Source organism: Portunus trituberculatus, chromosome 46 (assembly GCF_017591435.1).
Source record: "Portunus trituberculatus isolate SZX2019 chromosome 46, ASM1759143v1, whole genome shotgun sequence".
Lineage (NCBI taxonomy): Eukaryota > Metazoa > Arthropoda > Malacostraca > Decapoda > Portunidae > Portunus > Portunus trituberculatus.
The window spans coordinates 12,003,671-12,025,596 of record NC_059300.1 but is presented as its reverse complement, the minus strand read 5'-3'; the positions used below and the strand labels follow the sequence as shown (position 1 = coordinate 12,025,596).

Genomic DNA, 21,926 nt, shown 5'->3' with positions numbered 1-21,926 from the left:
TTTACTGAATAAGATCTCAGTAGAGGAAGAGAGCCCATATGCTGAGGTAGAAGAAAGTGTGAGATTAGGAGCTTTTGAGGAAGGTAAGAATAGACCATTAAAATTGAAATTGAAGTCTCAGGTGGCAGCTGAGGCCTTGCTGAGGAGGGCTTGGAAACTTAAGGACTCTGAGGAAACCAAAACAATTTACATAAGAAGAAATATGTCACAGGATGAACGAATGAAAATGAAAGAGATTGTAACTGAAGTGAGAGAGAAGAATGAGGAAAGAACCGAGGAGGAAAAGACCAAGTTTTTTTGGAGGATGAGAAATGGGAGGCTAAAGAAGTGGTGGATAAAACAGACGGAATAGACATTACACTGACTGAAACATGGAAGAAAGAGACTAGGAATGGAATTCAAGTGACTTACATGAATATAGATGGATTTCTGTCTAAGAGGCTAGAATGTATGGATTACCTAAGAAATAATGAACCGGACATAATGTGTGTGGTGGAAACAAAGCTAAGGCCCGAAATAAAGCTAGACTGGTTTGTTGTAAAACACTACAAAGTATGGAGAAATGATAGAAAAAATAAAGGAGGTGGTGGTATAATGGTTCTTACTAAGGAAGATCTGATAGTGAAGGAGGTGAACTATAGTAAGAGAAATGAGGAAGTGATAAGTATGCTTATAACAGATGGCAAGAGGGACATTAATATTATAACAGTATACATACCACCCAGAACCAGTGCTTGGGAATATGAACAGTATCAAATGGTGATGAGAAATACTCTAGACAGAATGAAGCAAGAACTCATCAGAAAGGATAGAGTGATGATAGTTGGAGACTTTAATTGTAAAGAAATAGTGTGGGAAGACTACGAAGTGGTGAACGGTGGTGAGTGGGCAGAGGAATTGTTAAAGGTAGCAACAAATAACTTGATGACACAGTGGGTGAGATCACCAACAAGGTGCAGGGGACAAGATGTTGCAGCAAGGTTGGATTTGGTATTTACCAGGGGCATCTCTCTAAAAGAGGAAATTGAACATGAATGTCCCTTGGGGAGAAGCGATCATGATGTCCTAAGCTTTGAGCTGGATACGGAATTAAGCACGAATAAGATTGTGGAACACAGGAGGAAAAATTAAATTATATTAGGGCAAATTATAACCATATAAGGGAGTTCTTTAATGAAATTGACTGGTCCGTGGTATACCAGGAAAGGGATATGCAATTGAAATACAATAAATTTATGGATTTATATAACTCTGCTGTGAAAAAGTTTGTGCCATATCACAGAAAGAGGACTTTAAATAATAAACAGTGGTTTAATAGAAATTGTGAAGAAGCAAAAAGAACAAAGAAAAGGCATGGAAGAAACTTAAGAAAAACAGTGATGTATTATCAAGAGAAGTTTACAAAACAGCAAGGAATAGATATGTTGAAGTAAGGAGAACAGCACAGAAGGAATATGAACAGAGGGTGGTGGAAAACTGTGATAGTGACCCAAAATGTTTTACAAATTCATAAATGGAAAACTAAATATAAGGAGGCAATAGAAAAGGTAAAAAATGGGAAGAAGTATATGAGGATGCTAGAGATATAGCTGAAATTTTGAACGACAACTTTTGCAAAGTGTTTACAAAGGAGGAGCATTTTATAGGAGAAAGGCCTACAGAAATAAAGCAAATGCAGGACATCATGGTTACTAAGGAAGATGTAAGGAAAATTATAAGCAATTTGGATATTAATAAATCAATGGGGCCTGATGGCATATCTGGGAGGTTGCTAAAAGAATGTAAGGATCAATTGTTGAACCCGTATTTGATATTGTGGAAACCTCCATACGAACAGGAATAGTCCCGAAAGAGTGGAAAAGAGCTGACATTGTGCCTATATATAAGAATGGTAGTAGAATGGAACCGCTAAATTATAGACCAGTATCGTTGACTAGTATATTGTGCAAGGTATGTGAAGAAGTAATTAAAGCTAAGTGGAGTGAGTATCTAGAAAGTGAAAACATTCTGAGTAAAGGCAGTTTGGTTTCAGAAAAGGAAGATCGTGCGTATCCAATTTATTATGTTTTTATTCAAGAGTGACTGACATACTACAACATAGAGAGGGATGGGTGGATGCTATCTACCTGGCCTTGAGAAAGGCCTTTGATAAAGTACCACACAATAGACTGATGTGGAAACTAAAGAAGAATGGAGGAGTAAATGATAAACTAGCAAAATGGATGGAAAATTACTTAGTGGGAAGAGAAATGAGAACAGTGGTGAGAGGAAGGAAGTTCGAGTGGAAGAAGGTAACCAGTAGAGTTCCACAAGGGTCAGTGCTTGGTCCAATCATGTTTTGATTTATGTTAATGATATGCCAGTAGGAATTGACAGTTACATGAACATGTTTGCGGACGATACTAAAATTATGAGGAGAGTAAAGAATGTGGAAGATTGTAGCAAGTTACAGGAAGATCTTGATAAAATATATGAGTGGAGTAGAGTGGCAGATGGAATTTAATATAGACAAGAGCCATGTTATGAAAATGGAAAGAAGTAGATACAGACCAACAGGGATTACAGGCTGGGTGATGAGAAAATTAAAGAGACCAATGAGGAGAAAGACTTAGGAGTAACCGTGCAAAACACTTTGTCACCGGAGAAACACATTAACAAGATATTTTTGAAAACATATAACATGCTTCAAAATATTGGGCCTTGCATTCCACTGCCTAGATGAAGGAATGATGAAGAAGATATTATGTACCTTAATAAGACCCCAGTTAGAATATGCAGCTTGTGTCTGGTCACCGCATATGAAGAAAAATGTGAAGAAGGTGGAAAGGGTACAGAGGCTGGCAACAAGGATGGTACCAGGACTCAGGGAGTTAGACTATGAGGAAAGACTGAGGAAACTGGGGCTGACCACATTAGAAGAGAGAAGAACAAGAGGAGACATGATAACTATGTATAAATTGGTGAACAAGATTGACATATTGGACAGAAAGTTGATAAAGGTGACCACAAGTAATCATCTCCGGGGACATGGAAAAAAATTAATAAAAGACATCTGTCTAAATGACGTGAGGAAATACAGTTTCCCGCATCGTAGTATTGATAAGTGGAATAAACTGAGCAGTGATGTCGTTGATGCGGTGTGTGTCAATCAGATGAAAGAGAGATATGACAGGAGTGGACAAGGAGACAGGACACAGAGAGCTTAGCTCGGGCCCTGTAATACACAAATAGGTAAATACAAATAGGTAAATACACACACACACACACACACACACACACACACACACACACACACACACACACAGACAAAAAAAAAGTTAGAAAGGATTAATGGCATTTAAATTCATTCTAATGGGGAAAATCTATTGGAGTTATGGGAAAACTGAGATATAAGCTCCATCACAAAACAAATTAAACTAGAAAAAAAAAAAAAAAAAAAAAAATCCTGTCAAGTTCTGAGGAATTTTCTATGACCATAGATTTCTTGCAACAACATTGTACATGAAACCTATCTTTCACTATCTCAGGCATTCTTTTACAATTACCACCATTGTATACTTCTCTTTTTCCTTAAAAAAATAAACAAAATCTTGCTAGAACTTTTCAACTATTTTTTATGACCTTCCAAATGTTCTTATGAAAGAACTTTTCATAGAGGATGGTAGAATATCAACAAGTTAAGCAAAGGAGGCATAAGGTAAGGTCTTTAAGAAAGAAGACATAAGAAATGAAGAGATTAAACTACAAATTGAGCATTATCAGGTTACTTTATAAGTTATGGTCATATGAAAGGGATGATCCATGTAAACATGTGATCTGTCTTTAAGTGATGAACAAGATAAATAACTGATCACTTACAAATCTTGCTTCACAGAATATTGTGGATGGTGCTTCCCTTGCATGCCAAAAAGTTCCAAAGAACCTCCAACATAGTGCAAAGGACTTGACCACTAGAAAATTACCAAAAAGCCTTAAAAATCCAAATATCTTTAGTCTTTCACACAAAACAAGAAGCTAAACTTGGGACAAGGGACCACTTCACACGTTGTGTCGATAAATACATACCTGTCATCACAGATCTGGCTGCAACTTGAAGTTTATAAAGGCCATACTGTACATTTCTACTTTCCAAAGTCCACCGCATTACTTCATATATAGCCAGTTGGGCAAGGAATCCTGAATTTGGTCCCACATAACGTCTTTTGAATTTGACTCTGTAATTCATGGTAATAATCATATAAAAAATATATAGTTAAGGTGCAAACATAATCCTAGCATAAATTTTAATGTTGTGACTTCTAAGTATGACAAGAGAAAAGAAATTACATATACTTTGCTAAACTTCTTGAACTCATAGAGAATACAATACAATGTAAGTGCTAATGTTAAGAGACAACAATCCAGCAACACAAAAACAATTGCTGAATATGAGTGAAAAATGACTAACTACATAAATTGCCAGCATATAAGTGCCCATTGGGAAAGAGTGACCATGTAATATTAGAAATGGATATAGAAGAGGGAAAGGAAGATAGAGATGAATCATACAAAGGATACCGATTAAATTACAGAAAGGCTGATATTGAGAACCTCATGAGCTATTTTAAAAACGTAAACTGGGAGGAGATGGAAAACTCACAGACAGAGCAAGAGAAGTATAACTTATTTTTGGAAATATACGAAACAGGAGTCAGGGAATATGTCCCGAAATATAGACCTAAAGAAGGAAAGAAAGATTGGTTTAATGCAAGGTGTGCTAGGGCAAAGGAGAAAAGAGATGGAGCATGGAAAAGGTGGAGGAGAAAAAGAAATCCAGAAAATAAGGAAAACTTCAAAACAGCAAGAAATGAATATGCTAAGGTGAGAAAGGAAGAAAAAAGGAACTATGAAAAGGACATTGTCGAAAAACGTATGGAACCACCAAAATTGTTCTACAGATTCGTAAATGGAAAAATAAGGCAAAAAGAAACAATAGAAAGGTTAAAAGGAGAGAACGGGATGGTGGAAGACCAAAAAGTATGGCAGAACTGTTAAATAGTAAATTCCAGGAGGTCTTTACTAAGGAATCCAAATTTGAAAGACCACAGGGTAATAAATAGAGAGACTGTCCATATGAAAGAGATTAAAGTAACCAAGCTTGAAATAAAAGAGTTGATGACGGAATTAGATGAGAAGGCAATGGGACCGGATGAAGTCTCAGGCAGAATATTAAAAGAATGTAGAGAAGAACTAGCAAGTCCTATATACATCATAAAATGCTCAATAGAAAATGGAACAGTACCAGTAGAATGGAAAAGAGCTGAGGTGGTTCCCATATGTAAGAGCAGAAGGAAGGAAGAACCTTTAAATTACAGACCAGTATCACTAACCAGTGTAATATGCAAGATGTGTGAAAGAGTAATAAAAAAAACAATGGATTGAGTTTCTTGAAGACAACAAATTATTATCAAATAGCCAATTTGGTTTTAGAAAAGGTCGGTCATGTGTAACTAATTTATTGAGTTTCTACTCTAGAATAGTTGATAAAGTACATGAGAAAGAGGGATGGATTGACTGTATTCATTTAGATTTAAAAAAGGCATTTGATAAAGTGCCACATGAAAGATTATTATGGAAGTTAGAGAAGGGTGGCTTAAAAGGAAGCATATTGATATGGATGGAAAATTACTTAAGAAATAAGGATGGTAGTTAAAGATATGAAGTCAGAGTGGAGAGCAGTAGACAGCGGAGTGCTACAGGGGTCAGTATTGACGCCAATACTTTTTCTCATATATATAAATGACATGCCAGAGGGAGTGAACAGCTACATAAATCTGTTTGCGGATGATGCGAAACTGTGCAGAGTCATAAAACAAAAAGAGGATTGTGATATACTGCAGGAAGACTTAAACATGATCTGGAAATGGAGTAAACAATGGGAGATGAAATTCAATGTGGACAAAAGCCATATCATGGAAATGGGAAAAAGTGAAAGACGACCAGTGGGAATCTATAAGATGGGAGATGGAGTAGAACTAGAAAAAGTAAAAAAGGAAAAGGACTTGGGAGTGACGATGGAAGAAAACACTCAACTGTTAATCTATATTGATAGAATTTTCAGAGACATATAATTTGCTAAGAATATTGGATTAGCATTTCACTACATGGACAAAGAAATGATAAAGAAATTGGTAAGTACTAAAATAAGACCCAGAATGAAATATGCAGGAGTTGTGTAGAGCCCCCATAAAAAGAAACACATAAAGAAATTGGAAAGACTACAAAAAATGGCTACAAGAATGGTTCCAGAATTTAAAAAGATGACATATGAGCAGAGACTAAAAGCTATGGATCTACCAACCCTGGAACAGAGAACAGAGAGAGAGAGGGGATCTGATACAAGTTTATAAATTGATTAACGGAATGGATCAAGTGGGTAATGAGAAACTAATCCTGAGAGAAGAATATGACATTAGAAGCACAAGATCGCACAGATGTCTGAGAGATGTTAAAAAATATAGTTTCTCGCAAAGATGTGTTGAGACTTGGAACAGTTTGAGTGAGGAAGTGGTGTCAGCAACAAATGTGCATAGTTTTAAAGAAAAATTGGATAAGTGTAGATATGGAGACAGGGCCACACGAAAATAAAGCCCAGGCCTTGTAAAACTACAACTAGATAAATACAACTAGGTAAATACACACACACACACACACACACACACACACACACACACACACACACAAGTTTATAAATTGATCAATGGAATGGACCAAGTGGATAATGAGAAACTGATCCTGAGAGAAGAATATGACATTCGAAGCACAAGATCGCATAATAAAAAGCTGAGAAAAGTAAGATTGGATAAGTGTAGATATGGAGACGGGGCCACATGAGCATAAAGCCCAAGCTCTGTAAAACTACAACTAGGTAAATACAACTACGTAAATACACACACACATACACATACACACACACACACACACACACACACACACACACACACACAGAGACGTATAATTTGCTAAGGAATATTGGAGTAGCATTTCACTATATGGACAAGGAAATGATGAAGAAATTGATAAGTACTAAAATAAGACCTAGATTGGAATATGCAGGAGTTGTGTGGACTCCCCATAAAAAGAAACACATAAGAAAATTAGAGAGACTACAAAAAATGGCTACAAGAATGGTTCCAGAATTTAAAGGGATGGCATATGAGGAGAGACTAAAGGCAATGGATCTACCAACCTTGGAGCAGAGAGAGAGAAAGGGATCTGATACAAGTTTATAAATTGATTAACGGAATGGATGAAGTGGATAATGAGAAACTGATCCTGAGAGAAGAATATGACTTTAGAAGCACAAGATCGCATAGTAAGAAACTAAGGAAGGGACGATGTCTGAGAGATGTTAAAAAATTTAGTTTCCCGCAAAGATGTGTTGAGACTTGGAACAGTTTGAGTGAGGAAGTGGTGTCAGCAAAGAGTGTGCATAGTTTTAAAGAAAAATTGGATAAGTGTAGATATGGAGACGGGACCACACGAGCATAAAGCCCAGGCCCTGTAAAACTATAACTAGGTAATACAACTAGGTAATACACACACACACACACACACACACAAAAAGAAAAATCTGATCCAATTTTGTTTGGTATTATATCAAACTACAACAAATTGCAATTTTTAGTTGGAATTAGATTTTGATGTCAAAAAAAAAAAAAAAAAAAAAAAAAAAAAAAAAAAAAAAAAACATGGTGGGCACTTACACTCGGATTTTGTCCCTGGAGCGGTCAGAGCCCGATTTATCATGAAATCTGAGTTATCAGGGTCCGAGTTATCGAGATTCAACAGTAACAATCAAGTCACTATGTCAACATACCTCTGTAGAGCTTCATCTACTGACAGTTTGTACTTCTTCATCAGGAAACATGTGACAAGAGTAGCACTTCTTGATACTCCAAAATAGCTTCATAGGAAGAAATAAAAAGCTTTAAAGTAGAAATAATAATAAAAGTGTCAGTTTTAGTGTAATCCTTCATAGTAATAGTATTTCTTTCAAATGATGATGAATACATCATGGTGAATTTACACAAGCAAACTTGAATACCAACCAATGTACCAAAACATTTCCTTTTTCCTGCCCATCTTTTATGAAATTGAATGCATCTTCAAAGTAGCTTAGAAGATCTTCATGGTGCATATCATCAACTGTAACAAAAATTATGATAAATTAAATGTTGTTGCCTATAGTGCCTGCAGGCCTACTTGAAGAGTATATGTGGGAAGTGCTGTTCAGCTTCCATCCATTAGTGGTGCAAGCAATTTTATTTATAAAGGTACCCATATTAGGGCCCATATCACCACCCAAGTGCATCTTTCGTGTAACCACCTAAAAGCTCAGTATCATGGTGACATGTAGGTAACTTTAAACCACTTGACAAATGGCAAAGTATCAAGATGGTATGTGGTGGGATTCGAACTTACCTGTGGAAGTCTGCATGATCCCACTCTCACCACCTTATCCACTATGCCAATGCCTCCTGAATTACCACATAATATACATACTGTATTAAAGGAATCCTTTAAAGCAGTGGTTTTTAAGTCCTGGGTTATAACCTAAAACTAGGTTGCCCAGCCATTTCAAGGGATTCCCAAGGATATGGTCACAATATTTCCTCCAATATACTTAACAAAAATTATATCAAAGTATTAATTCTGTGTACCTATATAACACTTCTCACTTTGTATCTTATTAAGTGCTACTGACTACCTTTTGTGTAAAGAATTAGGACATTTACTATAAATGGTGAAGGATGTTTTTTATGTACTCAAAATAAATAGTTTGTGTGTTGTTAAAAAAATGCACACTTTCCACTAAACATTAATAGCAGGCCCGAACACTGACCTCCTGCTTCAAGTGAGTGAGTGTGTGTGTGTGTGTGTGTATTTACCTAGTTGTAGTTTTACAGGGCCTGGGCTTTATGCTCGTGTGGCCCCGTCTCCATATCTACACTTATCCAATCTTACTTTAAAAGTATGCACACTCGTTGCAGACATTACTTCTTCATTTAAACTGTTCCACGTCTCAATACATCTTTGTGGGAAACTATATTTTCTAACACCTCTCAGACATCTTCCCTTTCTCAGCTTTTTACTATGCGATCTTGTGCTTCGGATGTCATATTCTTATCTCAGGATCAGTTTCTCATTATCCACTTGGTCCATTCCGTTGATCAATTTATAAACTTGTATCAGATCTCCTCTCTCCCTTCTTTGTTCCAGGGTTGGTAGATCCATAGCCTTTTGTCTCTCCTCATATGTCATCCCTTCAAATTCTGGAACCATTCTTGTAGCCATTTTTTGCAGTCTCTCCAGCTTCCTTATGTGTTTCTTTTTATGAGGGGTCCACACTACTCCTGCATACAGTAAAACCTCGCTTGACGAACGTCTCTAAGGACGAACAATTCGGGAGACGACCAAAAAATTTGTCAATATATTGACCCAGGGGACGAACGATATTTCGGGGGACGAATGCGGTTAAACGACTGGGAGGGAGAGCGTTTGTGATAGAAACCGGCTATCACACAACAACAAAACAAAATATAAGCACAAAAGAAAATAGAAACAGGAATATACAAAAAATATTACATAACAATCTCCGTGCCACCACGATTTTCTCCTGTTTTTCCTGGGCATGGTGATGTTACCAGCGCGCTCTACTGTAGCTTCCTCGGCGTTATTCTCGCTGCTCTGATGGCTCTCAGTGTTGCTGTCATCATCATCCTGGCCATGTCCAGATACTGCAGATTGTGGCACATCCATCACAGCTGTTTCCTCGCTCGCCTGGCAAGGAACACCGCCCTACTACCTGCTCCTCTCACACTGAGCATCACCTCCGAGGATCAAAGGAACTTCCTGGCCACGTGCCTTTAACTTCACTTCTTGGAAGTCCAAACTTGCTCCCACATGCGTGAGGAAGTCAATCCCCAGCAGGCAAGGGTCTTCCAAGGCAGAGACGAAGACTGGCAATCTTTCCATGTTTCCCACGCCGATGTTCACTATAACGGGGCCCCACATAGCGGCACTGACTTGTGATGCTACACAGCTGTTGTGTAGCTCTGGCACGCTGCACACATCCAAAGTCCTCTCTCATGACTGTCTTCTAGGATCTTGTCTGTCTTCCTTCCCATCCTCCTCTCCTCCATTCCATCATGCCATCAATGTCCAGTCTCTCAAGTAATTAATAACCTTTTCTTTTTTATTCATTTTATTATCTTTTTGATAGCATTTAGGTAAGTAAAACAATTTAGGCTTTCTATAATTATTTCGTTCATGTCATGTATACATTAAAGGTCTATTTTGAATGGGTTTTATGGACAAAAGTATGATTTTTTTTAGGTATGGAATGGATTAATGGTATTTCAATACATTCATATGGGAAAAATTGATTCAGGGGACGAACAAATCGGGTGACGAACAGGATTTAGGAACGAATGATGGTCGTGAGCTAAGGTTTTACTATATTCCAATCTGGGTCTTATTATAGTACTTATCAATTTCTTCATAATTTTTTTGTCCGGTGTGTGTGTGTGTGTGTGTGTGTGTGTGTGTGTGTGTGTGTGTGTGTGTGTGTGTGTGTGTGTGTGTGTGTGTGTGTGTGTGTGTGTGTGTGTAATTCACCTCCTCAGTCGCCTGCTGGTCACCCAGCCAGTCTTTCCCATTACGAAGCGAGCTCAGAGCTCATAGATCAATCTTCGGGTAGAACTGAGACCACATCACACACAACACACACCAGGAAAGCGAGGCCACAACCCCTCGAGTTACATCCTGTACCTATTTACTGCTAGGTGAACAGGGGCCACACATTAAGAGGCTTGCCCATTTGCCTCGCTGCTTTCCGGGACTCGAACCCGGGCTCTCGATTGTGAGTCGAGCGTGCTAACCACTACACTACGCGGTGTGTGTGTGTGTGTGTTTATGTTATGGCCTATAGCACCTGTAGGCATACTTGAAGAGTATATGTGGGAAGCACTGTTCAACTTCCGTCCATTAGTAGTGCAGGCAATTTCATTTATAGTGGTACTCATATTAAGGCCCATATCACCACCCAAGTGCATCTTTGGTGTAACCACCTAGAACCTGGGTATCATGGTGACATGCATGTAACTTTAAACCACTTGACAAATGGGATAGCATCAAAGTGGTATGTGGTGGGATTCGAACCTACGCTTGGACATCTGCCTGATCCAATGCTCACCACTTTATCCACTACACTACTGTGTGTTCTATCTTCCATAGGAGTATTTTATGTGGTACTTTGCTTACAGCCTTTTTGATATCCAAATATAATGTGTTGACCTATGCATCTGTTCCTTGCATCTCATCTATTACTCTTGTGTAGAAACTTAGTAAATTTGTTATACATGATCTTCCTTTCCTAAAACCAAATTGGAAGTTATTTAAAATTTTATTTTCCTCCGGGTATTCCACCCATTTTCCTTGATCCCAATTTCACAGACCTTTCCCACAACACTAGTTAGTGAAACTGGTCTATAATATATGAGCTCAGTCATTTTTCTCATTTGTATGTAGGAACTATATGTGCTCTTTTCCACTCCCTTGGTATTCTGCCATCCATCAAAGAGCTGTTAATCACATCCCAAACTGGTTTCACCAGCTGTTTTGTACATTCCTTAAGTGTCCATCCTGACATTCCTTCTGGCCACATTGCTTTTCTAACATTCACTTCCTTTAATAATTTGCTAATTTTTTGTTTTTGCTCACAACACTCCTTAACCCTTCATACATCACTTCATCATTTGGTTCTATAAAATTTCCTACACTGAATACTGATCTAAAGCTCTCATTCCTTAGTTCACTCACTTCTGTTGTTTCTTATTTCCTGTTTCCCTTAATTAACTTATCGATGGTCTTTCTGTTCATCATCTTTCTATTATATACTTAAAGAAAAGTTTAGGTTCTCTTCACATCTCTTTACTATATCCTTTCAAAATTTCTCTCCTCCTCCCTTCTTATTCTAACATATTCATTGTGCCTCTTTATATTGCTTCCTATGGTCTCCATTTCTTACTTCTTCAATTCCTTCCAAGCTACATCCTTATTCTTCTTACCTTTTGCACATCTGGCATTATACCACATGTATTCATTCTCCTTTTACCTCCTCACTGTACTTTTCTAGGAATATTTCATACTTCTCTTCGACCATTTTCCCTTGGATGATTTTCTTCCAATTAATATTACCAAAGAATTCACTTAAGCCTTCAAAATTTGTCTTAGCATGATTCAATCTTCCTTGTTTGTGACCCTCTTTGCATTTCAATGTTTCCTAATCTTCCAATTCAACTTCCAAAATCACATGATCACTTTTCCCTATTGGGCTAAGATATCTAATGGCTGGACACAACTCTGTTTTTTTCGTGAACACCAAGTCAAGCACAGATTGTTCTTCTCCTCTGTACCTTGTATAGTTCTTCATCCATTGGTCCATTGTATTTACCATTGGTGGTTGTAGCATTTCTTCCCCCCATTATCCAGCATAACCATTCATTTCCATCTCTACCTAATTTACATTTTTGCAGTTAAAGTTTCCCATGAATAGTACGAGAGAGAGAGAGAGAGAGAGAGAGAGAGAGAGAGAGAGAGAGAGAGAGAGAGAGAGAGAGAGAGAGAGAGAGAGAGAGAGAGAGAGAGAGAGAGAGAGAGAGAGAGAGAGAGAATGGGTGTGGAGGAGGAATGAGAAGCATAGGGTGGTGGGAAGGAGAGAAAGGTTTGGGGCTATGGAGAGAGGGAAAGAAGGCAGGCCTATGTGGTACATATCAGAGGCAGTTCTAGCCAATGACAACTGCCATGGAAAAAAAAAAAAAAAAAAAAAAAAAAAAAAAGACCACTCCTGTTAGGCTGGGTTCACATACAACTATACGGTATACGGTATACAGTATATGATATTTGCTATTCGGTATATGCTATACGCTGTACTCTATTCCGATGAAATGAGTTACAACAATCCTTGTATTTGTAACTTGCTGCCACAACTAAACACGATGGTATCTGGTGGTATACGGTGCATGAAAATCGAACAAGCGCGATTCTCACTATACTATACTATACGCAGCTATACGGCATTTCGTATAGTGCCCTTGTATATGATGCGATATTAGGCAAATCACCCTGTTTGATTCCAGCTATACGCGTGCCCTCGAAAACGTGCACTGTATACCCGTATAGTATAGTTCTGTGAACCCAGCCTTAGAAATGTAGACAGGAAAACTGTTTCATCAAATAGGGAGCCAACTGAACATTACTCAGTCTTCCAGCTCCAACTCTGAATATCTTTAGAGTACATAAACATCCACACACACACACACAATCCACGCTCCGTGCCTCCTTGCTCAGAGTGCCGTCTACCTAACACTCCACACACTAAACAATGTGCTTGGAGTGAGAACTGTCACTAGTACAAAAGGGCAACCAGAGTGAGTGAACAAGTGTACAGAGTGAACGTAGCCTGGTGGCGTGTACATAAGAATGATCGGAGGTGTTGGAACCTCCGCACTCCAAACGACAGCGCAGAAACCACACAAAGGCCAGCCATAAACAGCCGCCAACGCATCCCACCACACACACAAAGCTACCAGGCCTGACCGCCAGTGCACACCACCACACACCCACACGCTCCCAGGAAGAGTAAAATGAAATGGATAGACCCGTAAGAAATAAGTTACCAAATTCAAAATATGCCGATGAGGCCCAGGGAGCAAAATCAAAAGTAGCCATTCAAAATATGAGTCCATCTTCAACAGGGGCAACAATGCAAGGTAGATTGGTAATGTTAGAGAAGAAATTTGAGGAGTTGGTGAAGGAATTAGAAGTTCAGAGGAGTGAGGAGGAGCAGGATAGAGAATTCCGCAAGGCTTTGAAGGAAAGAGTCAAGAGACTGGAGGAAAATGAAAAACGATTGGTGGATAAGAATGCACACTTGAGAGTGGAGGTTGAAAAATATAAGAGACGGTTGGAGGAGAAAATGGAGAAAGATGTAAAGGAGAAAGATGACTTTAAGGAAATGATCAGTGAGCAAAGTGAAAGGTTTAAAAGGGTGGGAACTGAAGAAAACACAATGGACTGAGTCGAGGAAGCTGAGATGGTTGGATTACAAGAAATAATTAAAGATCAGTTGAAGGAAGACAAAAAGAAAGGTCTAAGGAACTGGTTAATGTTATGAAGAATAAGGAAACATTGATAAGAGAAATAGCAGAAAAGAAGAAGAGTGTGTTAATATTTGGGATGAAAGAACAAAATATAACATATAAGCCTAAGAGAATTAAAGAAGAATTAAAAACAGTAAGAGATCTGTTCAAAAATCTAAATGATGATGGAAAAAAAAGACCTACAAGAAGAAGTGGAAGAGATCCATAGACTGGGTCCGTATAAGGAGGGAGTAAGGAGACCGATTAAAGTAGTACTGAAGTCACAACAATCTGGAGGACATTTTATATAGAACATCAAAATTAAGAGAGGTAGAAGGTTGTAAAGAGGTGTGTGAAGAAAAATAGAAATGAGGAAGAGAGAAGATATAAGGAATTGTTGGAAGAGGCGAGAAGGAAAAATGATGAACGGTCTGAAGAGGAAAAAGAAAAGTTTTTTTGGAGAGTTATAGGAGAGAGAGTCAGAAAATGGTATGTGGAAAGAAGGAATGCGGAGGAACCCCTAGAGGGAGCAGTGGGTGGACCGTAATGTATACTAATATAGATGGGATACTGTCAAGTAGATTGGAATTGCAAGACTATGTGATGGTGGAGAAGCCTGATATAGTGTGTTTGACTGAGACAAAATTACATGAAAAAACAAAGGTAAATTTGGATAATAAATATAATATATGGAGAAAGGATAGAGAGGGTAAAGGTGGAGGAGGAGTTATGATTATGACGAAGAAGGAGATAAATGTGGATAAGGTTTGGTATGGGAAGAACAATGCAGAAGTGATAAGCATAAGGTTAAAAAGTGATGGAAAAGAATTAATAATCATGGTGACCTATGTACCTCCTAAAACAAATTCTTGGACATTAAGGAATACGACAATATGATCAAGGATACTTTACAGAGTTTGGAAAGTGTATTAACTGGAAAAAGAAAGGTGATACTAGTAGGAGATTTTAATTGTAAAGAAGTGGATTGGGAAAATCTAGTAAGTGGTGTTGGAGAGGAAGCATGGGAGAGAGATTCTTAATCTAATGATGGAAAATATGATGGAACAGAGGGTGAAAGAAAATACTAGATATAGAGATGATGAACCGGCTAGACTGGATTTGGTGTTAACACGAGAAGTGTACCTATGTGGGGATATACAATATAAATGTCCATTGGGAAGAGTGATCATGTGGTTATGGAAATGCAGATGGCAACAACACAGCGAAGGAGAGATGAGACATACAGGAGTGGTAGATTGAATTATAGAAAGATGGACACAGAAAGTTTGAAAAATTATTTCAGAACATTAGATTGGGAGATGTTACAAATCAGAGAAGTGCAAAAAAATATGAGATTTTTATGAAATATTATAAAGAAGGAGTTATGAAATTTGTACCAAAGTATAAACCGAGAGAGGAAGGAAGAAAGGATTGGTTTAATGCAACTTGTGTTAAGGCTAAAGAAAAGAGAGATGTGGCTTGGAAAAGATGGAAAAGAGCAGGAATATACTAAATAAGGAGAATTATAGAGTGGCGAGAAATGAGTATGTGAGGGTAAGGAGGAGGAAGAAAGAAAATTTGAAAAAGATATTGTAGACAAGAGTAAGGAACATCCAAAATTGTTTTACAGGTTCATAAATGGTAAACTTAAAAAGAGAGAGTCCATTGAAAGATTAAAAGGAGAGCAAGGGATAGTAGATGACCCTAAGAATATCGTGGAATTGCTAAATAATAGGTTTCAACAAGTATTTACTAAAGAAACAATGTTTGTAAAGCCTCAGAATGTACAAGGAAATGTGCACATGGATGACATTAAGATACCTAAAAAGGAGTTATATAAAATGTTGGAGGAACTTAAAGATGATAAAGCGATGGGACCAGATGAAGTTTCAGGAAAATTATTGAAGGAATGTAGAGAAGAATTGATTGATCCATTATATGATATTATAAGGTGCTCATTAGAAACAGGGAAGTACCAGTAGAGTGGAAAAGAGCTGAAGTGGTGCCCATTTATAAGGGAGGCAGTAAGGAAGAGCCTCTTAACTATAGACCTGTGTCTTTAACAAGTGTGGTCGGTAAGATTTGTGAGAGGGTGATAAAGAAATATTGGATACGGTTCCTGGAGGATCATAAGTTATTATCGGATCATCAATTTGGCTTTAGGAAAGGGAGGTCATGTGTAACAAATCTACTGAGCTTTTATTCAAGAGTGGTTGACAAAATACAAGAGAGAGGGATGGATGGACTGTGTATATTTGGATTTAAAAAAGCTTTTGACAAGGTACCTCACATGAGACTGCTATGGAAATTAGAGATTTATGGAGGACTGAAGGAAAAGTGTTAAAGTGGATGGAAAACTACTTGAGATGGAGGGAGATGAGAACGGTAATAAGGGATGCAAAGTCGGACTGGTTGGTGGTGGAGAGTGGAGTCCCACAAGGTTCAGTGCTGGCACCAATACTTTTCCTTGTCTATATTAATGATATGCCAGAGGGAGTAAACAGTTATACTAATTTGTTTGCGGATGATGCGAAGTTGTGTAGGTGTGAAGAGTGAAGAAGATTGTGAAATTTTACAGGCAGATCTGGATAGGATTTGGGAGTGGAGCAAGAGGTGGGAGATGGAATTTAATCTGAGCAAAAGTCATGTAATGGAGATGGGGAAGAGTGGAAGACGGCCAAGAGGGTCATATAAGATGGGTGAAGGAGTAGTGTTGAAAAAGGTGGAAAAGGAAAAGGATTTGGGAGTGATAATACAAGACCATGGGCAGTTTGAGGCTCATATTGACAAGATGTTTGGAGAAACATATAATTTGATTAGAAATATTGGATTAGCCTTTCATTATATGGATAAAGATATGATGAAGAAATTAATTAGTACGGTAATTAGACCAAGATTGGAATATGCTGGAGCAGTTTGGTCCCCTTATAAAAAGAAGCATATAAGGAAGTTGGAGAGATTGCAGAGAATGGCAACAAAAATGGTTCCGGAATTGGCAGAAATGACCTATGAGGAGAGATTAAAAGAAATGAATTTGCTTACCTTGGAACAAAGAAGAGAAAGAGGGGATTTAATACAGGTTTATAAACTGTTGAATGGTTTGGATGAAGTGGATAATGAGCAAATGATGTTGAGAGAGGAAAATTTAAATAGAACTACGAGATCGCATAGTAAAAAGATAGCCAAGGGAATATGCTTGAAGGATGTGAAGAAATATAGTTTCCCACAGAGATGTGTGGAGGTGTGGAATAGTTTGAGTGTGCATAGTTTTAAAGGAAAGTTGGATGTGTGTAGATATGGAGACGGGACCACACGAGTATGATACCCAGGCCCTGTAAAATTACAACTAGGTGAATACAACTAGGTGAATACACACACACACACACACACACACACACACACACACACACACACACACACACACACACACACACACACACACACTGAAAAGTAAATGTGAGAAATAATGAATGAGAGCTTCAAAATGGTATTCACTACAGAAGATGATTTCACAGAACCTAATAGGACATTGGATTGCCAAGGATTACAGGAGATTGCAGTACACAAAGAGGATATTGGAAAATTACTGGATAAGTTGTAAGTCAGATGGAGTATCAGGCTGGGTGTTAAAAGAATGTAAAGAGCAATTACTACTGGATCCAATTTGGGAAATAAGCAAAAGTTCAATAAATGAAGGGAAAGTTCCACTAGAATGGAAGAGAGCCAACATAATACCAATATTTAAAGGAGGAAATGCAACTGAACCACCAAACTACAAACCAGTGTCTCTTACAAGTGTCACAGGGAAGTTATGTGAAATAGTTATCAAATAAAATTGAGTTAAATTTCTAGAAGAGGAGCAAGTCATATCGAACAGACAATTTGGGTTCAGAACAGGGCGGTCATGTGTATCAAACTTATTAAGCTTCTACTCGAGAGTTATTGCAGGACTTGAAAACAGAGATGGATGGATAGACACAGTATACCTGGACATTAAAAAGGCTTTTGATAAAGTCCCGCACAGGAGACTTCTTCGGAAACTAAAGAATATAGGAGGACTGTGTGGAACCTTCCTCGAATGGACAAAAGATTATTTGAAGGATAGGGAAATGAGAACTGTGATCAGAGATACATACTCATCTTGGGGTAAAGTAACTAGTGGAGTGCCACAAGAGTCAGTATTAGCCCCCATAATGTTTCAAGTTTATGTAAACGACATTCACATTGGGATAAACAGCTATATGAATTTATTCGTTGATGATGCAAAGTTGCTAAGAGTTATCAAAACCAGAGAGGACTGTCTGTTGTTGCTGGAAGATTTAAACAATTCTATGAATTGACATTCTATGCAGAGGACATGAAAAGATCAGGATGAGGCAGTGTGTGAAGGATATTTGAAAATACAGTTTTCCACACAGAACGGTGGAAAAATAAAATGCATTAAATAATGGAATTGTCACAGCACATAGTGTGCATAACTTTAAAGAAAAACTAGATAAATGGAGATATGGAGACAGGACACTATGAGCCCTGCTCGAATCTTGCACAATACAACTACGTAAATACAACTAGGTAAATACACACACACACACACACACAGATATGGAGACGGGGCCACACGAGCATAAAGTCCAGGCCCTGTAAAACTAGAACTAGGTAAATACAACAAGGTAAACACACACACACACACACACACACACACACACACAATCTCTCTCTCTCTCTCAACTTGCACATTCAGTAAAATTATAAAACACACATACACACACACTGGATATCATAAAAACATAATGGTTAGTAACGGTTGTCAAACAATATCTTGACACAACTGATCAGCTTACCTTTAATGAACATGAAGCTCATGCCTGGGAGGGAAGTGATGGAAGTGGGGAGAGGTCTGGACTCCACTGTCAGGATGTGAGAAACTCTTAAGCTCCTTAGTACCTTGGTATCGATAGCTGCTGTTATGTTCCCTGTTCAAGAGAGGGCATGCATGTATATTTAACTATCTGCATTTATCCATTTTGCATTGTTTTTAATTTTTATAGAATTCTGTTAAGTTATCATGGAACCAGACTTATTTGATACTTGGGCATTGGCTGCACCTGTCCTGAAAAGGGTAACACGTTGCGATGCATTGAAAAGAGAAATCTGGAGAATTTTGAGGTAGTTCACAATGGCAAGAGACTGAGGCAAAATTGCTGAGACACAATGGGTGACACCAAGTATAACAGAGTAAAAGGTATGGCATAAAAGTATAAGGGAATATGTCATTGAATTTTTCTTAGGAGATACTATATGAATGATGCTATATTGTACTGCAAGATGGTCTCACCACAACTCTACACTATTTACCAGTTCTATTTTTATAGCAGCACCAATGAATCCTGTAACTGCTAAATCATATGAAATACACTAAAAAGTCAACATAAAAAAACTACTACATTATTTTATCCTTCTTATTTGTTATCACAATGAAAGATTAGGAAACACATACCTAAGAAAAGACCTTCTTCTATCATATCCAGGTTAGCAGAATCTGGCAAGAGATCATCATCCATTTTCTTTGGTGTTGCGTAGTGAAGCCTAGAGCTGTAACATGCAGATAGACAGTATTAGCTTAACAGGATCTAGTATAAATAATTGATAATACTGATTGTGATTATCTTACTAATGAGAGAGAGAGAGAGAGAGAGAGAGAGAGAGAGAGAGAGAGAGAGAGAGAGAGAGAGAGAGAGAGAGAGAATGTGAAATATGCACATATGTGCAACATATGTGCATGTCACATATGTTGCACAAGTGTGAAATCAATCACAGTGAGTGATTAGTTCATTTCTTTAAGAACGCAACCACTGACCAATAAAAGAATATAGAATAAGTTTAGCACTTTATTTCATCCTGTAGAGAAAGGGACTCAATTTGAATTAGTCTGAAGATGTGAATCCACAGGTGTCTCTTCAATTATTTCCATTGCATTGCCGGCTTTTACAAGAGAAATGAGGCAAGGTATGCGAGAAGAGGAAAACCCTCAATTCTGGAGGTTTTGAGTTATAGGCAGGAACTTCTTGTTAAGAGTGATTATCATATGGAAGCATCAGGCAGTGGAAATCCAACCATCCTGATGGTTAAACTAAGGCCTACAGTGACCTGATTTTAGCCATAGTGTTGATCAGACTAACTCTCTCTCCTATACGCAAGAGAGAGATAAGGCACACATGTGCTGGAATGTGCATGGTTCAATGAAAACAGCATTTGGCCATGCCCCTGTGCTTCGCCAATCACAGCCCAGCAAGGTGTACTATTGTTGTCTTTCTTCCACTACGTATGATGCATCACCACTATACTAGCCTCTGCCTTCACCACACACGCTACTCTCCTGATTTGAAGCACTTTTTCGTTGTTTTACAAAAAAATGTCTTTATCCAGCAATGAACATCTTGACTCCCCTGCCCCTGTGGTGCCTCAACCTGATGCTGATGTGGATATCTCAGCCCTAGCAAATGAGGAAAGAAGACTACAAGGTAATACCTGTCATCAAGCGTCACAGTGAATTCCATCATCACTCTGATCACCAACCTTATTCATGGGTGGAAGGATAGGGAATAAATCCCCAGTCAACTTTTATCATTGGGTTGGATGTGGACTAACTGGGTTGGTAAATCCACTAAGAGCATTGTCTGGAACATAAAAGCATTATTCCTGATGATGAACTTAATGTTTCAAGTCAATATAAGGAACGAAAGTGAAACCTAACACATAAATTTTAACACAATATCTCTTATACCACATACACTTTATAAAAACGCGAGTAGCCCTGGGTATAATAAAATTTGTGGCCATAACAAAAAAATATAAATAAAAAATAACTAAATAACTAATAAATAATAAACAATAAATAAATAAATAAAAAAAATAAATATATATAAAAATGGCATGATAGAACTACCATAGATTTTTTATTTGATCCATAATATTGATATATTTTGACCGTTTTCATAGTGGGAATCAGTGATAAACTTTAAACACAATTATCTCAAATACCGTGCCTCAAATAAGGTAATGTTTTCATATTAATTTCACAGCCTAGCCAATTAGGTTGGACAAGTTTGCATTGGTTAGATCAGTTTAATTGGGTTAGGTTAAAATAAATTAGTCTGCAGATGTTTATCAGTAGTGAGTGTTGCCTTGACTAGGTTATGTTAGTTAGGTTAGCTGTCAAGTTACTTTAAATTGAATAACTTTTGTTAGATTGGCCTAGCCAGCGGTGTGCAGTTAGTGGTGGTGAGTAGTGAGTGCTCTCTCCACACGAACATTTAGACTGTTACTGCTGTGGTACGCTGTGACAAGGAAACTAATTTTCTCATACCATACACGGCTCCACACCAGGCGAGTCTTGTCGACCCCCTACAGCCCTCATGTTAACGCACTCTACAATGGGTGTCAGCTGCCAGGGCACCCATTAGCGCGTTACACATACCAAAGGAAACCACGTAGCCCTTCATTTCATTGCAATGCAAGAAGTTATACTTACTGCTCAGTGATGCTTCACCAGTTTGACGAAAGAGGAAATTTCAGTACCGCGGTGTTTGCCTGCTGCTGCAACTCCTGATCTTGGTCGAGGAATATTATACAGAGGAAGTTTTGGTGAGGGTTAAAGTTTGGAGGACAGCGATGGTGCTGCCATCTGTTGGAAGCGAGTACTTTCATAGAAAACGTTGTTAGAGTAACTTAAAATTTCTACCA

The 21,926-nt window shown here is 38.0% G+C and overlaps 1 protein-coding gene across 3 annotated transcripts in view; it reads right to left on the bottom strand.

Moving 5' to 3' along the window:
* Nucleotides 1-21,926, bottom strand: part of LOC123519915 (dual specificity protein phosphatase MPK-4-like) — a 27,287-nt gene extending 5,361 nt beyond the window's left edge. The window contains exons 1-7 of one of the 3 annotated variants that reach the window (XM_045281604.1): nucleotides 21,715-21,926; nucleotides 20,712-20,860; nucleotides 19,681-19,775; nucleotides 19,025-19,156; nucleotides 8,091-8,187; nucleotides 7,859-7,945; nucleotides 4,066-4,214 (exon numbers count right to left, since the gene is read on the bottom strand). In XM_045281604.1, the coding sequence (XP_045137539.1) occupies nucleotides 4,066-4,214; nucleotides 7,859-7,945; nucleotides 8,091-8,187; nucleotides 19,025-19,156; nucleotides 19,681-19,775; nucleotides 20,712-20,743 (592 nt within the window). In that variant the 5' untranslated portion in view covers nucleotides 20,744-20,860; nucleotides 21,715-21,926. The remainder of the gene's footprint in view (nucleotides 1-4,065; nucleotides 4,215-7,858; nucleotides 7,946-8,090; nucleotides 8,188-19,024; nucleotides 19,157-19,680; nucleotides 19,776-20,711; nucleotides 20,861-21,714) is intronic. The other 2 variants (XM_045281607.1, XM_045281606.1) reach the window with 2 other exon arrangements.